The 22,576-nt window shown below is 39.0% G+C and overlaps 1 protein-coding gene across 1 annotated transcript in view; it reads right to left on the bottom strand.

Annotated features, from left to right (window-relative positions):
- The window catches only part of Btk (Bruton tyrosine kinase), a 32,358-nt gene that overhangs the window by 2,856 nt on the left and 6,926 nt on the right, over window positions 1–22,576 (bottom strand). The window contains exons 2-17 of the mRNA XM_027934527.3: window positions 21,573–21,743; window positions 20,954–21,052; window positions 18,649–18,717; window positions 16,590–16,671; window positions 9,640–9,768; window positions 9,133–9,200; window positions 7,168–7,355; window positions 6,698–6,760; window positions 6,077–6,131; window positions 5,478–5,557; window positions 5,180–5,307; window positions 4,386–4,460; window positions 3,688–3,859; window positions 2,967–3,183; window positions 1,427–1,491; window positions 436–554 (exon numbers count right to left, since the gene is read on the bottom strand). Of these exons, the coding sequence (XP_027790328.1) occupies window positions 436–554; window positions 1,427–1,491; window positions 2,967–3,183; window positions 3,688–3,859; window positions 4,386–4,460; window positions 5,180–5,307; window positions 5,478–5,557; window positions 6,077–6,131; window positions 6,698–6,760; window positions 7,168–7,355; window positions 9,133–9,200; window positions 9,640–9,768; window positions 16,590–16,671; window positions 18,649–18,717; window positions 20,954–21,052; window positions 21,573–21,713 (1,750 nt within the window). The 5' untranslated portion in view covers window positions 21,714–21,743. The remainder of the gene's footprint in view (window positions 1–435; window positions 555–1,426; window positions 1,492–2,966; window positions 3,184–3,687; window positions 3,860–4,385; window positions 4,461–5,179; window positions 5,308–5,477; window positions 5,558–6,076; window positions 6,132–6,697; window positions 6,761–7,167; window positions 7,356–9,132; window positions 9,201–9,639; window positions 9,769–16,589; window positions 16,672–18,648; window positions 18,718–20,953; window positions 21,053–21,572; window positions 21,744–22,576) is intronic.

Below are 22,576 nucleotides of genomic sequence, written 5' to 3'. Positions count from 1 at the left end.
GAATCAGCTTGTTCCCCCTCTGTGCTTTTTACATTTTGTCCAAACTTCTGCAATAGTACTGACTACACTGGATGGCTGTTGGAGTTTTACTGGACCATTAGCTACTCTAGAAGAGAGGCAGCATCTTATTTGTCTTTGTAGTTATAGGGTCTGGCAGAATGCCTAGTACATAATCAGTATTCAGAAGCTGTTGAATACTGAATGAATTGTTTGTTTCCCTCAATATATTGTAAGTTCTAAGAAGGCAGGGATCATGTCCAGTTGACTGTTTGTGTCCTCAGAAACCCCTGAGGTTTCTGACACATAGTAAGCCCTCTCTAAGGATTAGATTAATGAAAGCAAGAACAGTCTTTCTGTGAAGTTTGCAAAGTTGAATTTACCCATTGCATTCCTCTTCCTTTGAGCTGTATAATCTGTACAATCTTATCTACTTACCAAAAGCCCAAATGTCAGATTTGCTGCTGAACTTGCTATACATAAGGACTTCTGGTGGAGACCACCGGACTGGAAATTTAGAGCCTACTGAGCTGGTGTACTCATCATCCAGGACATATCTGTAAGGGATTCAAGACATGTTACTGTTAGGATTTAGAGAAGTTGATATTTGCTTAAGTCTTCTTGGTACAATCACAAGAGCTGCACAAATACACACTTACAGGCTTTCTGAAAAGTCTCTGTGGGTTAGCCAATGTCTTTTACAAATGTTACATTTAACAAAATTCCTGTTTTCATTACTGATTCAGCTTTCCTCATTGACAGTCTGGTTATAGGAAGAATGAGGTAAAAGAAGATCTAATAGGTACTCCTTTTCTTTTCTCTATCTCCTTTTCATTTCTCTATTCTTCTTCCCTTCCTTCTACTGTTGCCAGTGGAGATTAGACTAATTAAGAAGGAGAGATGGAGGAAGGTCAACAGAATTAACAGGTCAAGTTAAGTGTTTCCATATTTTTATTGGTGCATTATAATTCTACATAATGGTGGAGTTTGTTGTTACATATTTGTACATGCCCACAATATGATTTGTCCAATATAATTCCCCAGTGAGGAAATATAGTTTTAAAAAAAGGGATGAGAGGTAAAGGGGAAAAGGAGAGAAGAATGTAATAATAAAGCAAAAGGATGAAAGAAGTGACCTAAAGAATTCAGAGGAAGAAAAGGAATAGAAAGATGGTAGAAAAACACACAATGAGAACAGAAAAGGAAGAGGAAATTAAAACTGTACCAACCAGGGTAACTCCACATCATGTACAACCACAAGAGTGGGATCCTAAATAGAATAAGTTATACTCTATGTATGTATAATCTGCCAAAATATATTCTGCTGTTACATATAACTAAAAAGAACAAACTGAAAAAAAAACACCTTGCCATGTTTGTAGTATGCAACTTTAACTTTTAAAGGGAAAGATGAAAAAGGCATACTTACCTGGACAGGCCAAAGTCAGATACTTTTACAACTCCTTGATCATTTACCAAACAGTTTCGAGCTGCCTGTAGTACAACAACAGATACCAGTGAGATCCTGTCTCTGACACACAAGTTAAAGACACAGGTTAAAGATAAGCTTCTGCCTATCAGTGAAATGAAGCCAGAAATACTTCATCCCCTTCCACCAAAGACACCTTCCCATCTAATAAAAGTCGGTTGCTGCCAATGTGAAAATCTGATGCATTTCTACTGCATGGAAAGTGACCTAGTATTCAGTCCTAAATAAAGTACTGAGAACATATAGCATGATTTAATTCACAAGAGAAATTCCACAACACTGCTTCCTTTGTTGAAATGCTAAGAGAATTAAGGGAGATCAGGAGGTAATTTTGCTTTCTGCCTTGCTGCCAATAGAAATAGTATTATTTAAATTCTGTCCTGGCTGAAAGAAATAGGGACACAACTCTGATGTCTCTAGGAACCAGGCAGGAAGAGTAAAGTAGGGTAAGTGGAGATTGCAGGAAATAGATAGCCTGATCTAAAGGAGGCAGCTGCTCAGCTCCAACTGACTCAGTGTTATCAATGAATGTTATCCAATTGTCTGTGAGAATGCGGGCCCAGTATTTCAAAATGACCTAGATTTCCAAAAGAAGCTGGAAATTCCTGGTTTTATTTTTTTATTTCTGTTTTTTTTTTTCTTTTTTTAAAAAGAGAGAGAGAGAGAGAGATAATTTAATATTTATTTTTCTTTAGTTTTTTCGGCAGACACAACATCTTTATTTGTATGTGGTGCTGAGGATCGAACCCAGCACTGCGCACATGCCAGGCGAGCACGCTACCGCTTGAGCCACATCCCCAGCCCAATTTCTTTGTTATTTTGTTTTTGAAGTACTGAGTATTGAAGCCAGGGGCACTTTACCACTGAGATACATTCCCAGCCCTTTTAATTTTTTTTTTTTTTGAGACAGGGTCTCACTAACTTGCCCAGGCTGTCCTTGAGTTTGCAATCCTCCTGCCTTAGCCTCCCAAGTCTCCAGAATTATAGGCATGTGCCATTGCACTTGGAGTCCAATTTTTTAATATGATATGTTTATATTAAAGTTTTTACTAACTATTCTAAGACAATTTTAAAACACCATGTGGGCAAATGCAGCCATGAGCCCCCAGTTTTTAACTCCCCTCTAAGTAAATGGTGATTCCATGCCAGGAGCAGTCCAATTGGGAAGCACAGGATTGCCCTTCTGCTACAAGTCTAGAATGGCCAAAGAAGGACTTCCTCATTGGCCAATGACCACTTCCTCTTACATGGCAAGAAGCTGGGGTGAGTGGCTGCCTAGCTCTCACCATAGCCAGCCTCATGGAGTTGAGGCTGGAGATTCTAGACTAGCTAACCACTAGGTAGAGGCATACCTAACTTGTAGTGTTTTCTAGATATAACTGAAATGCTGGCACCAGCAACCCTCCTTAACAATGCACAGTATATCTTCCATGGCTACTTCCAACCCCTTGATCCTGGGCCAATCCTTCTGATGTCTCACCAGGTCTCGGTGAAGGAACTGCTTTGACTCCAGGTATTCCATGGCTTCACAGACATCTTTGCACATCTCCAGCAGCTGCTGAGTCTGGAAGCGGTGGCGCATCTCCCTCAGGTAGTTCAGGAGGCAGCCATTGGCCATGTACTCAGTGATGATGAAGATGGGGCGTTGTTTGGTGCAGACGCCATACAACTGCACCAGCTTCTCATGGGAAAGATTCCTATAGAAGAGGCAAGGAACTAGTCCTCCCCTTTTGGCTCTGCATACTAGTCATAATGGGGCTGGGGACGGAAGGGTTTGGCCTAGGATAGATAATTAGGTAAGGTAGCATAATAGCAAGTTTACTTATTTCCTTTCCAACTCAAACCCCAGAAGTGTATAATATATGGGGTGCACAGGGATTTGGAGCCTAGCAATTGAACAGGAAATAAATCCAGGGTTGAAAAATCACTCAGGCTAAATTAGAATCATCTTTTCTTTGAAAGTCTCACTTTCTACATCTATCCCGAAATGCTACTGAGATGATACACACTCATGATCAACACTATTCTCAAACAGTATCTAAGGCAGAGAAATGATTACCTTAGCAGTTATGATTCCCAGCAATCATGGGTTGACCTCAGGCCATGATCCCAAATCTCTATCACTGTAAGACACCTTGTACCATGGTGGGTTTTCCTAATAATTCTTAGACTTCAGCAATTGAATTTAGGTTGTAACTCACATCATGACTTTGGCTTCTTCAATGAACTCATCTTCAGACATGGAGCCTTCTTTGATCATCTTGATGGCCACATCATACTGACCTCTCCATTTCCCATACTTTACTACTCCAAATTGTCCAGTTCCAAGCTCCTTCAAGAAAGTCAGGTCCTTTGGATCGATTTCCCATGATCCTAACAACAAAGTCTTGGTGTGATTCTATGGGGGTCATGTATATATAATTCATACAACATATATAAAGGCTTACTAGGGTAAAAATAGGAAAAACAGTAAATGGGAAATGCTTAGAAGTACTAATCCACATTTACTCAGGTAAATCTCAGGGGCAGAGGGTTATTAGAGGAGTATGGGAATTTTAGGTGGAAGTTAATCATAAGGGAAAATAGACTAAAAATATTCCCAAAGCCCTATATTATTATTTGTATTATGGTAATTAACAAACTCAGGAATGATGCTGAAAAATTTTACCACAATTAAATGACAAAAGACCCTAAACTTCAAATCCTTTTATGAATGATCTATATTCTGCAGTACCCGTATGAACCACTAGAGGGAGAAAATCATTAAATAACTGGCTCTTTTGACCTTGAGGCAGCTGGTGCAGAACAGCAGACCTCAAAGGACGCTCTCTAAGGCAAGCTCTGCAAAGGTAGTCTTGCAACTAGCCAGCCCCACTACCCTACATAAATAAGCAGTTACCGTAGCCCAGGCCTGCAGTGGAAGGTGCATTCTTGTTTTTCTGAGACACTGGATATTTCAGCCTAGATATGAGTCCTGAAAGATACAGAGGGGTCATGCTTTTGATTCACCATGGGGGTAAGGTGGGTTGGACATCCTCACTTTAAGCCTCATACTTCCAATGTGCATCCTTCTAGTACATTTTGAATCCTAAAAGATCTCTATGAACCCACATTTTTCTGGAAGTTTTTCCTCTCACAAAAGAGTTTTCAGGGACAATGGAGAAAAAATACTAATTGAAATACACCCCTTATTAAATGTATTCCCACCTTCCAGCCAGACTTAATTCACATCCTACCTTCTCAATGAATCTTTTCCCATGTATTCATACCTTACTAATTTCTCAATATTTATAATTTCTACACTACTTAGAAACTGTATTCTGATATTATCTAATCTGTATGTTCTTTTAGGACAAAGACTTCAACTATGAATTTTCCTTTGTTCTCTTCTAGAACATAGGAACTTGCTGAGTACATGTAGGAACTTGAATAATTGTTAATGTATACTTGCTGACTATTTATTCATTAGCCTCTTCTGTGTCTTGTCTAGCACCAAGCATCAATAACCAAATAATTCCTCCCCTATTGGATATAAAATGTGACCACCTCTTGACTAGAGTCCTACTCATCTCACAGAGGTTTATTTTTACACCTAATCCACACTGCCCCATGAGGTATATTCTTTCTCTCACCACTTAGTCCTGAATTGCTTCTAGTGTTTATAATACCCTTCTCAGTTGCACTGGTACTCACCGGCAGAATTATGCTGATGGTAATTAATGAGCTCAGGAATGGTGCTGAAAAGGTGTTTCTCAGCCAGGTAATACTGGCTCTGTGGCGTGGAACACACAACATAATGGCGTATCACCCCTTGAGGGTCCCTGAAGAAGTGGATAGTCAGTAACTGGGCACAAGGATTGGAAGGACCCAAAAAGTGAAGTAAGATGAGTTTGACTTTAGGGGACAGAAGAAATGGGATAAGCACACCATTAAGGAGCTGCTAGGAGGGCACCCTGATCTTTAATCCCAAGGGTCCTGGAATAGCACTCACCCTGTAGATTTAGCAAACACAGACACAGTATATTTTCCAGCTTTGCTGGAGTCTCTGACAATGAAACCTCCTTCTTTCCCCTGAAACAATAAAAATGAAGCTGACTGTAGGAGGGAGTGGTGCTCACACTTGAGCCCACCTGCCCAAACCTGAGAGAAAATAGAACAACCTGTGATTTCACTGTCAAGTTCCATGCTTGAGCTTCAACCTCCTTGATTGCTTGTTTGCTTATTTATTTATTGTTATTTTGTAACTGATGATTGAACCCAGGGAAACTTTGCCACTGAGCTACATTCCCAATCCTTTTTATTTTTAGATAGGACCTTGCTTAGTTGCTGAGGGTCTCACTAACTTGCTGAGACTAGCCTCAAACTTGCCATCCTCCTACCTCAACATCTTTAGTTGCTGGAATTACAGACATGAAACATTGCACCCAGTCTTGCCACCTTGCTTTTAATACTGAAAAGTGTAATTGGGAGCCCAGATGAAGGCCACCTTGACTCTGTATTATCTGAAGGTGATGGGCAGAATAGGCCCTTAATTCAGGATCCTTGTTCATTATGTACAGAGAATGTCATTAGCTTGTGGTCCACACTTACCTCTTGCTTTAGTAGTTGCTCAGCTTGACTCCGAGTCATGTGTTTGGAATACCACCTGTGAAGGGAGAGAGTTTTTGAGTGGCTCTGAGCCATGTTTAGTGACTCAGAGATTAGAGCTCCAAATTCATCCATGTGTATGATGCAATTGATTCATTCAAACCCTATTTAGGGAGACCCTATCATGCAGATTGTACATTGTATCCCTTTCCAACGCCCAGATTGGCACTGAAATGAAAAGTAGAGGGCAAAGAAAGGAAGCAGGGTTTTCAGGGACAAGATCCGAGACTATGTCATTCAAGGACAGTCCACTTCTATGATGAGGATGTCAGCACAAATTTGGCATTTTTATCCTTTCAAGTGTTTCTAATCAGGTTGTCAAGTCTCCTTTGAGTGTGATTCTTCTGGATTTGGGAGTGTGGAAACCTCTCCAGCATTCATAAGCTGAGAACACTGGGGTCACAGTAAAACTCAGTACAATCTTGGGGTGGCACCATTTGACCCAGCTGTAACTAATTTTAATATGTGCCTTGAAATAAAAATATTTGTTGAAAGTATAAAAGGAGCATAGACTTTATTTTGTACCTCTGGAAGATTGTGTCGTGGGCATGTAAGCATACTCACTCATACATTTCTATGGAGTCTTCTGCTTCAGTGATGTAATTACTAGGAATGTAGCCTTCCTGCCTGTAGAGGAGACAGTGTGGTAGATCATCCAGCACTTTCCCATCTTTAGACAGATTTATATGCCTGTACCCCCAAGCTCAGATCAATTTCAAATGGAAACAGAGAGAGAGAGAGATCATGGCCCTCCCTCAAAAAGGACCATGTATCTGATGCATGGTTAGGCCAGTAAAGGGTGGAGCTTTTGAACATGTGGTATTGGTTATATGTATGACAACAGAGACTCCAAGAGGTGACACAGAGGCCACATGTGGAGCTGTACATTGGGAAGTACTTGGGAGTATATTCAGTTTGATGTGAGAAGAACAATCTCTGATGAGGATGTTGAAGGGAATTAAGCTACAGCACTTTGCATGCATGTGCAGTGGTCAAGTCAGGCACAGACATAGGAAGGGATGGCATGAACTCACCCATTTTTATCTCGTGCTCGCCACCATGGTAGGTTGCTCTCCTCCAGGATAAAATACTCATCACCCTTCCTCAGCTGTAGGTCATTTGCATTCATTGGCATATAATCATAAAGGGCCACAACCTTTTTGAGCTCTCCCGGGGAGACTGGTGCTGCTGTTGGCTCAGGGGGCAGTGGCTTTTTCAAGATCTTTATAGGTAGGAAAAAATAGGGGGTGGAGTTGGCTAATTAAGCATTCTCTTTTCTCCCAATTCTCTGGTTTACTAGAGACACCATTCTAACCCAAATTAGGCATAATAAAAACTTTACTCTGCATTCATTCCACAACCACTTTTAAGCACCCATGTAGGGCTTCTCAACCTGGGTACACATGAAGATCACCTAAGGAGTCTTTAATAATCCCAATGCCTAAGCAGTTTTACACATACCAACTATATTAAAATTTCTGGGACTTGGTTTCAGGCATCAGTATTTTTAAAGCTTCTCAGAAAAAAACATGTACAGCCAACATCAGGGAACCTACTTGGCACTGAACTAGTACATGGATCTACTAAGTGGCTCTGAACCTCTGTTTCCTTTTTTGTAAAATGAGCATAACTGTCCTCCTTATAATATATGACAAAGAGATTTCTAGATCTTAAGAAGGAACAAAAAAATAAAGTTTTAAAGTAAAATATTAGTCAATGAATTTTGGTGACAATGTGGGGCAAAAGGTTCACTCATACATTGCTGGTGGGACTGCAAATTGGTGCAACTACTCTGGAAAGCAGTATGGAGATTCCTCAGAAAACTTGGGATGGAAGTACCATTTGACCTAGTTATCACACTTCTCGGTTTATACCCAAAGGATTTAAAATCAGCATACTACAGTGATGCAGCCACACCAATGTTTATAGCAGCCGAATTCACAATAGCCAAACTATGGAACCAACTTAGATGCCCTTCAACAGATGAATGGATAAAGAAAATGTGGTATACTTACCCAATGGAATATTACTTAGCCTCAAAGAAGAATGAAATTATGGCATTTTCAAGTAAATGGATGGAACTGGAGGCTAGCATGCTAAGTGAAATAATCCCATCCCCCCAAACCAAATGCCAAATATTCTGTCTGATATATGGATGCTAACCCTCAACAAGGATGGGGGAGAATGGAAGTTCATTTAATTAGACAAAGGGGATTGAAGGGAAGGGGGGAAGGGAATAAGAAAGAAAGAATGAATTGGACATGACTTTCCTGTGTTCATATATGAATACAAAACCAGTGAAACTCCACATCCTGTACAACTGCAAGAATGGGATCCTAATTAGAATAAGTTATACTCTATGTATAATATGTCAAAATACACTTTACTGTCACATATCTATAAAAAGAATGAATTAAAAAATTGACTAAAATATTAGTGGTAGAATCTAGAAGTTGGATATAGGGGTGTTCAGTGCTAAATTCTTTAAAGTTTATTGTATTTTTGAAAATTATTTTCATTAAAAAATAAAAATAAATTGTACTTAAAAATGCTTAAATAGATGATTGGATTAAGTGGTTGCCTAGAACTACCTATGGCCCTCTATCTTTTAATTGGAGAGGAAGTCTTAAGTAGAAGTATAAATCCTGTCTCAGCAAGAACACCAGTTAAGTGGGGCATAGTGGCGCTTGCCTGTAATCCCAGTGGCTCAGGAAGCTGAGACAGAAATATCACGAGTTCAAAGCCAGCCTCAGCAAAAGCGAGGTTCTAAGCAACTCAGTGAGAGACCCTGTCTCTAAGTAAAATACAAAATAGGGCTAGGGATGTGGCTCAGTGGTCTAGTGCCCGTGAGTTCAGTCCCCAGTACCAAAAAGGAAAAAAAAAAAAAAAGAATGCCAGTTCACACTACCAAGTTCTAGGGACTTCTAAGACTGGTGTATTTTCAGTGTTTGCCTATAAATTTCCATTTAAGCAGTAGCAATATGTAATTTCCTCTATACCTGGTCCTCCTCTGGTGTGGGGGGAAGAGGCTTTTTTGTCTTTCGGTGAGAACTCCCAGGTTTTAAGCCTGTAAAACAAGAAGCCAGTGATGATATGAAATGCATTTTAGGAAAGCGCCAAGGGACAGATTTCACCAGAGATTTTGCTGTTGTACACAGAGCCTTTAGGCAAATTAGAAAAAGTGTATGGGTTCCAGGTCACATGTCTTAAAGAGAAGATTACCATTTGGATTTTAGCCATCACTAATCCCTTCACCCAAACTTTCTTTTGCAGTGGCCAAAATATACAAATTTATGCTGTGTTCTTGGGTTCAATGAACCCTTGGGAGTGTAGTGGTTATCTACATATCCATATCTCTATCAAATGAGGAAGAAATTGACCTGGGGATATTGCTCACTGGGGACAGAGTGCTTGCCTAGTGTGTGTGAGGCCCTGGTTCTATACCCAGCACTGGGATGGGAGAGATGGGGAAGAGAAGGAGAAACTTTACTGATCAGATCTCTTACTTCCATTCCTGTTCTCCAATATTTGGCAGCCCATGGCATTTTTGGCTGTCTGAGAGCAGCAAAGATACTGCCCATCGATCCAGAAGCAAGGGTGGTATTTCTGTACCAGATCACTGTTGTATCGGATTACTGTAGCAGGAGAGAAGGAAGAGAGATCATATCTGATATGCAGAATTCACAACTTGCACATTTTCCTCTTTGAGCTTAGTGGTGAGCTTCAAATACCTACCCCTCATCAGACAGCCTGAAGGAAAGCAGACCATATACCAGTTGGCTCACATGACTGTCCTGCCTGCCCATGTGCCCTGGCCCCCAAACAGCTCTCATGCAGTTATCTTCAGGGATCTGCCATGGTGAGTATCCCACCAACATGATAAGAATATCTGGTGACACCAGAGCTCAACAACAAAAATATTATCTATGCTTTCCCAGCAGCCATTATAATCTTCCTCTAAGGCAGGTGTTGACTATGGTATGTTTTTCAGATGAGGGAAACAATAGGATGTGTGGAAACCAAACTCTCACCTCCACTTTTTAACACACCAATTTCCCAGTTCCTGGGTGATCTTTTAGGGATATTTGCCTTAGAGAGAACTTCCAGTATTAGGCTTCTTGTGTTTATTCAACAGAGCTGAGCTCAAAGGTAAATGAAGGTGAGTCAGCCTCTAGGATATACATGGTTCCAATCTTACTAGGGTCATTGAAGTAGGTTGAGCTCATTGCCAGATATAAACACAGCAGCTCAATTTCCTTCACATGACTGTGAGACAAAAAATATCTAGAAGCCGAAGTACTTTGAGAACAGTGGTTTGCAGATAGGAGGAATTAGCATTATTGTTTAAATACTGTGGCATCTCCAGAACCTTATCAGGAAGTCAACTAGAAAAGGCATCCAGGGATCATAATGTCAGATAATTTAGGAAAGCAAAGACAACTAAATAACAGTAGTACCAAGACTAGGGTAAAGACAAAGGCTAGTCTAGGAATATGGACATTTGAAGACACACAAATTTTAGCATTTACCACTAAGAGGAATTCCAAATAATCTTTTTTTTTTTTTAAAGAGAGAGTGAGAGACAGAGAGAGAGAGAATTTTTTAACATTTATTTTTTAGTTTTTTGGCGGGCACAACATCTTTGTTTGTATGTGGTGCTGAGGATCGAACCTGGGTCGCATGCCAGGCGAGCGCGCTACTGCTTGAGCCACATCCCCAGCCCCCAAATAATCTTTAAAAAAAAGACAGGAATGAAAACAAAACAAAAACTTCTGCTGTAGAAAACAACTAAAGTCCTTAAAAGCTTGCTAGTCACAGTTCACTCATTTAAGGCTTTGGAGGAGGCCTAGAAGTTCTAGTGGCCAGGTGCTTTTTACGGGTAGATGAACAAAAAGTGCTACCTTCTAAAAACAGTGACATCTTTTTTTTTTTCCAACATACAAATACGATTGTGTAATCACATCAAAACTTGTCAAAATTTTAAATTCAAATGGTGACATCTTGATGCTTTTCTCAACATGGATTTAAAGACTTCTAACAACTCTCCCCTGCCTACCCTCACCCCCCTACACACTTTTCAGTACTCTTTTTCACCATTAAAAGGGCATAAGGGAGGAGCTGTTCAGATAGAATCTAGGCTCTAAGGGGTTACATTGCCTATAAAGAAGTTTAAAACAATAATAAAACCTGTTTCAGGGGAAAGACAAAGCAGGACACCGAATAGGAAACAGGAAGCAGGTTTATTTGGCTATAGCTAGGTTCAGAGGGCAAAGCTTTTGCTGTAATCAATCAATCCCCCTGAACCTGAGTTCAGGCAGTTTCAGAACTTAATACCCAGCTTGTAAGGGGAGGGGCTCAGAAATTCACAGTCTGCAGAAGTTCACACAAAAGCAGCTTTTTCAAGCAGATTATGAACTCCCATTTTTACCCTGTATACATAATGCAGATTCACATCGGTTACACATACACTTTTTTACATACTGCCATACTAGTGTCTGTTATATTCTACTCATAATCTGCTTGAATCAAATGTATGAAATATGATATGTCAAGAGCTTTGTAATGTTTTGAACAACTAATAATAAAAAATAAATTTAAAAATTTGTTTTAAAAAAGCAGCTTTTTCTTTCATTGTTCTGGGCAAGTTAACCCTTCAAGGACAGTGCCTGAGAAGGTGCCTGAAAAGGGGCGAGCTTCTTCTCCCCTTTCTTTCTTCCCCTTGCCAGCTGTTACCATGGAGCCCAATCAGTAACTTCTTCTCTTAGAAATGTAAACATCTCTGTGAAGGTCTGGCTCAAGGCCAGAGGCCTTGTTTTTTTTTTGTTTTGTTTTGTTATCACACTTTGCATTTGCAAACACACTTCTACAAACTACTCTATTGGAAAAATGTTTGTGAAAAAGTAGTAAAGGGCATTCAGCACCTGGCCAGTGGCCAAGTAAGATAGAGCAACAGGAAATAGGAAGTTTAACTACATTGAACCCTTTTGTAGAGACTCTTTTGCTGATAGTCCCAAGATCAATTATGGTGAAGATTTCTGGAGAAGCTTAATTAAGATTTCCTGTGGAGAAGGGGGTGCCACTGCCTTGCCAGGCATGATGGTGTATGCATATAATCCCAGTGGCTCTGGAGGCTGAGGCAGGAGGATTGCAAGTTCAAAGCCAGCCTCAACAATTTAGCAAAATGGTGAGACCCTGTCTCTAAATAAAATACAAAAAAGGGTTGGGGATGTGGCTCAGTGGTTAAGCACGCTTGCATTCAATCCTCAGTACCAAAAAAATAAATAAAAGTCTGTTTGCCTTTAGTTACTACCAGGCACTGACAACTCTGAATAATGTCAGTGATACTTCACTCTTCCAGGATTGATTGTTCTCACCATCTCCACCCTCTGCCTCTCCTGCTGTGAGAGTCCCCTTCACCCAGGGGTTTCAAGACCCTCCCATCCTTTGTACTTTCTGCAGGGCTGAGCACCAGTAAGCATAGCTTAGTGACTTACCTCATCCTTAAACTATGCTAAAGTGCTAATAAGGGGAAATAAAGCATCCTTCCTTCCCCACCCCTAGCACAATTTAGAACCCTCCCTACATTCCCCAATAATGGTTGCCTCTTTTGAAGTCCCTTGAAGATGCCACCCCTTTTGTTGGTTAATCTAGAGCTGGTATTTCCAGCTTCTTAGAGGAGGATTACAAAAGAAGAGTGCACAAGTGGGAGAGTTTAGGGGAGACTTTTGTTTCACCAATGCACAGTTGTATTGTCTGTGAAGCACTAATGGTGGGTATACATTCTCCATGTACTGGTCATTGCTATCCATGTTTATCAGGATAATGTCTAAAATTATTTCAGGCATGCATAAATCATTCCTCCTTATATTAGTCACGGGAGTTTTGCTGATGCCACTCTTCTGTTCATTTTTGTGAAGCCAGCCTTTGCTTATTGTTGAAGTTACAATTAAGATAGGCTCTATTGAACTTGACCAAACAAAGATTCAAGAATGAGTGTAAAACTGGGGTGTGGCTCAGTGGTAGAGCACATGCTTAACATGAGCAAGGTTCCAGATTCAATCCCTAGAGGGAGGGAGGGAGGGAGAGAGGGAGGAAGGAAGGAAGGAAGGAAGGAAGGAAGGAAGGAAATAATGAGTGTAGACAAATACCTGTGGCACTGTAACATAGAAATGCCCACTACGATATTCAAGGAAATAGAAGGAGAGAATCTATGACTAAGTCCTCAGGGATAAACCTTTCCAAAGAAAGTATCATTGAGAAAATGTGACAGCTGAATAGGAGGTAACTTAAGCTGTACTTTTAAAATTGAGTTATAACTTACATATGAGAAATTACACAGGTCTAAAGTATATAGTGAGAGCTACATTTGTCTATAATCATTTGTTTTGTTTGTTTCTTTTGTTTTTCTTTTTTTTGTGGGAATGGGGAGCTCTGCTATTGAGCTACACCCTCAGGCTTTGAAAAAAATACATTTTTAAAATTTTGAACAGAGTTTTGCTAAGTTGCCTATGCTGACCTTAAACTTGCAATCCTCCTGCCTCAGTCTCCCAAGTAGCTAGGATTATAAGCATGCCTAACTGTCTGCAACCGTTTTACCCTGATTCAGATCCAGCACCTCAGAAGGCTCCCTCATGCCCCATCATGATCAATACCCCTGCAGAGGTAATATGTATTCTGACGAGGTTGCTTTTTCACATTAATGATTTCTAATCAGTGCATTTTACTCAAGAGAAAGATAGCATCACTAGAGTGGGATTTGATGGCTCCTAGGAAAACTTACTATTAGCATTGCTAACACTTGGGCTATCCTGATGTTGTTAGGAAGCCTATTTAAATCTCCTGTAGTCGTGGTATTTGTTAGAAGGCAAGCCTATGGCTGGGGCTATAGCTCAGCGGTAGAGCGCTTGCCTCACACATGTGAGGCCCTAGGTTCAATCCTTAGCACCACATAAAAATAAATAACTAAAAACAAAGATATTGTGTCCATCTATAACTAAAATAAATTTTTTTTAAAAAGAAGGGGAGCCTACATTTTGGCTCCTGTGGTAGATTACTCCAGGCAAGTTTGACATGGCATGCACGCAGGTATAACAACTGGGAAAAAATGCCTTTAGTGAAACAGAAGGGAAGAGATGGCAAAACTGCACGTAGCCACACTTATCTACCCACGCCAATGGCACAACTGAAATGATGGTGTTAATATTTGTTTTAGCCTATTGTAAATTTACTTGGCTAATGAACTTTAATAGTAGTGCATAATCAACATGGCAATGTTAACATATGAGTTAATAAACAAAGCTTACAAACTGGATATTCTTATCCTTGGTCATTACTCATACTTTGAATATAGTTGACAGTCAAAATTATTTGTTGCATTAAACTAAGACTAATTTTGAAATTAGTATTTGAAGTGTAAAGAGGTTCTAACTTGGACACACCACACTATTCTCCCTTGCTTCTCCCTCAGCTACTCTTCCTCATTTCCTTTTATTTCCAAATTAAATCCCAGTCATCTATCAATTTAGAGCCCAAGAAAAATTAATCAATACAACTATTTATAGATCTGTTTTTGTATGCAGAGCTCCTATCTCAGTTGCTGGCTTAGAAAGAGCACAAATTGAATGTATTTGGGCAAGTTACTTAAACTTTCTGTAACTCAGTTTTCTTATCTGTAAAATGGGGATGATGAAAATAACGGCCTCATGTGGTTAATGTGAAGAATAGGTGAGGTAACACATTAAAGAACTTAAGAGAAGAGCCTGGATCTTAATAAACACTACTGATGAGTTTGCTTACTTTGTATCCCCAGGGATAAAGAAGGTCCCTTAACTCAAAATATGACAAGAACTGAACCTTATGGTATTTGTAATACTCAACATAGCTTTACTCAAGAATATTTTGTAACTAATTACATGTGGAATTTCTGGACTTGGAAAGCAAGCAACATAAAACTATGTAATGAACTTAGACTTCGGAACGCACACGCCCAGGGATGTAGTAAGAATCCAGGATCCACTACTCATTAGCTATGTGCTTGTAAGCAAGTTACTTAACTTGCTTAATCTGTTTAAGCTTCAGTTCCTTCATTTGGAAATAGGGGAATAATACATAATTCATAAAATTATCATGAGGATTAAATGTGCTATTATGTTTTAAGCTCTTGACACAGAACCTAGTACATAGTAAGTGCCCTTAAGTGTTAGTTATTATTATTTTTTACCCCAGGTTGTTGTGAAAATTAAGTGAGATAATGAATATAAAGTATTTAGCTCAGTGTCTGACACACAGCAAAAATTCAGTAAGTGATCCCTTTCTTCCTTTTCAGTTTGAAAGATTTGGTGATCACAATTTCTACCAATCATACTTGCTCTCAAGAGAGTGATCAAGGCTGGTATAGCCAACCGCTATCAGAATCTAAATGTTTATTAAGACAAAGGGCTGTCATGCAATAACCCAACCATGCCATTATCAGGCTGTCCTCCTTCCTGTTTCTCTAGGCAGCCTTTCCTTATGTCAACTCAACCAGTTAATCTCTTAGTCACTTGACATGTGGCTATATATACACACAAATATATGTTCATGCATCCTGTGCTGCAAACATTTGCAGTGAAGTTTATCTTAAAACACTGTGTGGGCTACGTGAAATGCTAAAACGATGTTCAAGTGCAAGTCCTCACAAAGCAAGAAACAAAAAATAGTTCCTTGGGAAATATTTAACCACAATGAAGAGACATATAATGCTTTCTTATACAGTGCTTTATAGTTTTTCACATGCTTTCACATACATTATTGCTTCATTTGATCCTCAGGATAACCCTGAAAGTGGGTACAGGAAGCATTATTGTTATTTCTGTTCAGGAGAAGAAACCAAACCTCAAAGAAGTTCACTGGCCTACTTGCCAAAAGTCACCCAGCTTATAAGTGATAGAAGGATCTTGAAACCAGGTTCTTTTACTCTGACTTTAAGTACTCTCATGCATCACATTATTTAATTTTTGGAGCTATGTATTTCATAATTAGAACTCTAGATATTGTGTAATCATTGAACAACACACTACTCTTGTAACTGGTGTAAAGAATGGGACTTTTTATAAATAGAGAAATAGAGATGCCTGCAATTACAAAATTGCAATAGAAAGATAGTGGTGGAACTGGGTGGAACTCTTATTCTAATATGTTATCTTTCACTCACATGATGGAATACTAAATTCAATTGTAGCACTACTATTGAGGCAAAATATAGGCTTTCTCTCTCTCTCTCCCCCTCCTTCTTCCCTCCCTTATCTTCCCTCTGTCTTCTTCTTTCCTTCCACTCATTTTTCCTTCTTCTCTTTCTCCTTTCCCTCTCTTCTTTCTCCCTTCCTCCCTCTCTTTTTCTCTTTCTCCCAATCTCTCTCTCTTCCCCATTTGTGCCTTTTTCTTTTGAAGACTAGTTTAATTTCCAAATAATGCTCACCATTTTTGATCTGATGAATCCAACGCTTTCTCAGTTCTTCAGTTGGGGAAAAGACATAGAGAGGCCCTTCATCATATACAACCTGGAGCAATGGACACATAGACTTCAGCAGTTAAGTCTTGGTTGGTACGTATGGGTTATTCACGTGGACAAGATGGAGCAAAATTTTAATTCATGGTTTTCCCACACACACTTAATGGCCACCCCTCACTAACACTAGCCCAAATAAATCAAATTCAAATTTGGAACCACAAACCTACTTAAAAAAATAAAATATAAATTAAGTACTATCATCTATTAGTATTTTTGAATGCCTACCATGATCAAGACATCATGCTAGGTGTTATGGAGATGCATGAAATATAAAAGATTTGGCTCTGACTCTCAGAGTTAATAGCCAGCACATAATGGATTCTAAAGCCAAAATAAATTAATTTTAAATTAGCTGCTGTTTAGCATTATCCACTAGCACATCCAAACAATGTCATCTTCTTGAAAGACAAATGGTAGTAAAAATTATGTCTAAAATACCCTTCCTTTACAGATTTTCTAACAGTCATGGACATGAATAAGATCCTTTTGCATTTTTTTCTGGCTTGTTAATCTTGCCTTGCTCAGAAATCCATGACAGCCCCCTCCCCTGAGACTTTCCACTTCCTTTTCTGGCTTTCACTGTTGCAGAGTCTGCTATTTTCATGACATGTGGCCTGAGTTTTCAGGACATAAGCAAGCCATGTTGAAGATCAAATTTTGCTCTCCTTTATGGCTTATATTCCATCTACCAGGCAGATATCTATGTGGCTGGTTCTTCAGCTATTTCACACTAGAATAGAATTTAGGTTTATTTGTAAGTCTAATAAACCTTCCCCATACTGAACTTCCTAATACTACTCCTTCCCTCCCCTTTTCTGTCTTTTCAACCCACATAACCACCATTAGACAGATAGGCAGAACCAGAAGGAAGTGAAATGCTCACTCAACAAGTAGAGCATCTTTCTCAATGCACACATAATAGAATTGGTGCTATGTATTCTTTTTGAGGTGTAAATATGGAAAGAAACAATATTAGATTAGGAAAATAGCAAAACAAATATTCTCAACCCTTGTTGGTCTAATTTCTTGGTCTAGCTAAAACCAAACACTTGCTTTGTAGGCCACAACCATCTACTGAACATTTACTAAAAGAAGGGCTTGCAATTGTAAATATGTATCTTTTACAAGTCAGAAACATCTCTTAAAGATCTGAGACCCATTCTCAAGAATGTAATCATCAAAACAATAATGCATTACTCTTCAAGACTCCATGGGAGTATAAAATCCTATCTTTGACAATTACCAGTCTACAAACACAACTGGTCTATTATCATTTACACTAACAAACCCTTCGTAATTTTTACTTCTCTGACTCTGAGCCCTAGTGCTCAACCTTAGTTACTTGCTTTTATTTGGCTTTAAAAAATATCACTAACTCTGGAGGTCACACAGCTGAGCTATATGCTATTAGTCTCCCACTAGCTTTGCTGTAGATAACACCTCTGAAATGTGGGTCATGATGACAGGATGCCTAGGTTATTTTTCAGGAACTGGAAGGCCATGTTTGTGGAAACCACTAACTCTTTGCAAGGGTCCAGTGGGTGACCTTTCCACATCGGGAGACCCAAAACTCCACCTTCAGATCATGCTTACACAGCCATTTTCTGAACATGCACCCCATGAAGAACCATGGAGTTGGATTGCACATGTGCAGACTACTGATTGCTTCACTTCCAACCATCCTGTATCTCTACTCCATAAATATCCCTAAACCTGTTGTAGAAGCAGATTTGAGACTTGGGTCTCCCACCTCCATATTTGAAAATAAGCTCTTTTGCAAAACTCCTTGTTTAAGTGATTAGCACACTGTGCAGTGGGCAAATGGGCCTGGTTTAGTAGCACAGCCTCCTTGTTCACTTCAATTTCAATAGACTGGGATTTAGTATATTTCCATCTGGCCTGCACCCCATCCCTACCAACTACATTGCAAAGTCCTTCCCAGAGTTGATGAGGGAAAATAACTCACCTGGAAAGGGTAAGGAAATCTTTCAATGATTGAAATCTGTTCCATTTCACTGGACTCTTCACCCCTTCTCTATGATGAAAGAAAAAGGTATGGTTATGATTATTAGTTTATACATTACTTTTTCTTGGGTTTCTTTAAGTATTGGGAGTGTTTGTTTTGCAGTATTGAGGATTAGACCCAGGGGCACTGTACCACTGAGCTCCATCCCCAGCCCTTTTTATTTTTTTCTTTTGAGATAGGTTTTCTTTTTTTATATATTGATTATTTTAAAAAAATAAATGACAGAAGAATGCATTACAATTCTTGTTACATGTATACAGCACAATTTTTCATATCTCTGGTTGTATATAAAGTATGTTGACACCAATTCATGTCTTCATACATGTACTTTGGATGATGTTTTCACTAAGTTACCCATGCTGGCCTTGAACTTGGAATCCTCCTGCCTCAGCCTCCTGAATCACTGGGATTACAACTGTGCATCACCACACCCAGCTAGGAATTGGGAGTCTTTTTCTGTGTCTTCAGAAGCATCTCCTACACAGACAATGCCAATTCTTAGTAATTAATTCCTATTACCCAGTTGGAACCCATATCCACAGGATCCAGTGCATACTCAGTCAAGAAAGCCTGAGACAGTTAAAATCATTGGGGAAAGGAAAATTTCTCAATAATTGGTGCTGGGATATCTAGCCACTAAAATTAGATGCATGAGGGGAATTAGGTAGTTAGCTATTTCACATCATACACCAAAGTAAATTTCAGATGGGTTTAAGAGCTTAATATAAAAAGTGAAAATTACGAGTGACAGATAATAAATATAAATGCCTCTTTACATAATCTTGTCAGAGGGAAATCCTTTCTAATAATAACGATAAAGATGGAGTTATTAAGAAACAGATGAACTTATTTGATGACACAGACTTTTAATTCCTGTATGGCAAAAACACCATAAACAAAAATCAAAGATAAATGATAAACTGGAAAATATTCTCAATATATAGCTAAAAGATTAATATTCTTATATCAAGATCTTGTTGAAAGAACTAGGAATACAGTAAATATATCGTTAGAAAAATTGGCAAGTTCAAAGCCAGCCTCAGCAACTTAGCAAGGCCCTAAGCAATTTAGTGAGACCCTGTCTCAAAATTAAAAAATAAAAAGGACTAGAGATGTGGCTCAGTGGTTAAGCACCCTGGGGTTCAATCCCCAGTACCAAATAAAAATAAAAATAAAAGGACCAGGAATGTAGCTCAGTAGCAAAATCTCTGGGTTCTATCCCTAGCACCAAATAATAATTATTATTATAAAATAAAATAAAAAAGAACAGTGGGTATAGTTCAGTGGTAAAGCATCACTGTGTTCAATCCCCAGTATCAAAAAAAAGTTTAGTTAAGCAAATTATAATATATCCATGATAGTTAACATCATGCAGTCATTAAAATCATGTAATTAAAAATATCTAATTTTAGTAGAACACTTTCCAGCATGCAAGAAGCCCTTGGTTCGATCCCCAGCACCAAAACAAAACTGGCTTTGAAATTGCTATCCTCCTGCCTCAGCTTCCCCAGTTGCTGTGACTGCACCACCACACCTGACTCCTAGTCCTTTTAATTCTTTTTTTTTTCAGACAGGGTCTTGCTTAGTTGCTGAGAGTTTCTCTTAGTTTCAGAGACTGGCCTTGAACTTGTGATCTTCCTGCCTTAGCTACCCAAGTCACTGGAATCATAGGTGTGCACCACAGCACCCAGCTAAATAATCTATTATTACACACAGTGTAATTACACTCTTCCAATTATTCAACAGCATATACCACTTTGATAATATCCATGCATAAATGTTTGGTACTTTTATTATTGTCTTTGGGAAAAGCTTCTTATTTATTGTTAAATTGAAAAGGTAGATTATAAGGAAAGATGTATAGTATGATTCTATGTTCTAAATATATTACATATATTCATGTATGTTTATGCATTTTTAGTAGAGAAAAGCATCTGCAATTCTATGTATATGAACATGTTAATAGTTGTTTTAGCTGGACAATGGGATTTTGTACCATTTTTTCTCATTTTTGTGCTTTTAAAATATTTCCAGAGTTTCTATAATAAATTTGCATTACTCTTGCAATCAGGGAGGGAAAAAAAGAAAACAACATTGTATTTATTTATTTATTTATTGTGCTGGGGATTGAACCCAGGGCCTTGTGCATGCAAGGCAAGCACTCTACCAACTGAGCTACATCCCCAGCCCCAAGAAAACAACATTTTAAAAAAAATCAACTCAAAATCAGTTAGCCTCTTCTTACCGGAATTTGTCTTTCAGGGGGAGGATTTTTTTCAGGAACCACTGTTTCGACGCAGGTGATCTTCTCAACATCTATTGAACCCTTCTTACTGCCTCTTCTCTGAGAAAGAGAATGAGGAAGAAAATGGAGAAAGATTAAGAATGATTAAGCAACCAGATGACTAGATTTTCTTATCTAGTCATTCAGCATGGTGAGGTGGCTCCCACACTCTATATTAGGACCTGTTATTTTGGAAAAAGAAAACCTTCCAAATCTATTAATCTAACTTTTGACTACCAGATAGAGGACAAATATTATGGTAGTGTTAAGGACTGTATCAGCCATAAGAAACAATGAAGCAATTTTCAAATTTTGGATTTCCTTCTTGAGAATCCTTTGTTGAGCATTCACCGATTGCAAGATTCCATGGTAAGAATTCCCCTGTGGCTTCTTAGCACCTTTGAATTTCTGTCCCAGCAGGGCTGTAGCTAGTTCTAATCTAGGAAATATTTTGCTGACCTTGAATATACATGGGTCATTTCTACCTCCCTTCTTCTACCAAGGAAGATGCACAACTTCCCCAAAGAAGATCTAAGATCTTTAAATCTTGAAACTCAGGCTTCACAGCTGAGAAACTTACCCCACGTTCAAAGTCATACTCATAGTAGGAAAGTTTGTGCATAGTCAAGAGAAAGAGACGCTTCTTGAAGTTTAAAGGCGATGTTTTCTTTTTTTGCTGTGAGCGCTTCAAAAAGATGCTCTCCAGTATCACTGCAGCCATCACTTCTTCTTTCTGGGGCTCACTTGTGTGCTGTTGATAATGAAAGTTCTTGAGATTCCAGTGCATTAATTCTCATCCCTCCTGGTTCCCCCTCAGCCTAGCTATGTATTGCAAATGGAACAAAAGTATGCATTACTAGCAAAGAGGCTTATTTCCACCTTAATACCCTCCTTACACAGTCCCTAAGGTCTGTCAATCCTCAGGAATAATAGATGCACACTGAATTGGGGGGGTTGATTTTACATTGTGAGTTCACAAAAATGGGGTTCTTATATAAATCAATGGAATGCATTAGATGTCAAATGACATGTATCTGTGTGTTTGGTAATGTCAAGAGGCAGCTTTACACTAGTCACCTTTTTATGATGTGTACAGAATTTGTGAACAGCAAAAGTCTCTGTGTAGCTGTTGACCCTAATGTTCCCAAAAGGTATAATGCAAGTTCCAGAACTCCATGGAGGCAGATAGTGGCCTTTTGGTTCCAAGTTTCCTAGATAGTGAGTATAATTTTTCAAATATTGTTCCACTAGGGTCTGTCAACCAAGGAGTCTAATAAGGACATGGAGAGTATACCTGTAGTTGTGTATACATGCTGTCACCCAACAGACTTTGTACGTTACCCACTGATTGAGTTACAAAAGGTAGATACTTTATTCTCAAGTTGAAAACACAGATTTTTTTGGTGGAGGAACAGTTGTGTTTTCTCTTTTGGTTTTTCCCCCCTTTTTCCTTAGTTATTTTAGACAGCATCATGCAAAAGTAATGCAACCGTCCTAGTGGCATGGAAGCGAGCAGTGTTCATTTATGAACAATAATGTGGTTAACCTTCCCAAAAGTTCAATATTCCAGAAAGATTCAGTTCA

This window comes from Marmota flaviventris, chromosome X (assembly GCF_047511675.1).
Source record: "Marmota flaviventris isolate mMarFla1 chromosome X, mMarFla1.hap1, whole genome shotgun sequence".
Lineage (NCBI taxonomy): Eukaryota > Metazoa > Chordata > Mammalia > Rodentia > Sciuridae > Marmota > Marmota flaviventris.
Note: the sequence above shows the minus strand (reverse complement) of the source record. Positions and strands in the feature narration are given on the sequence as shown.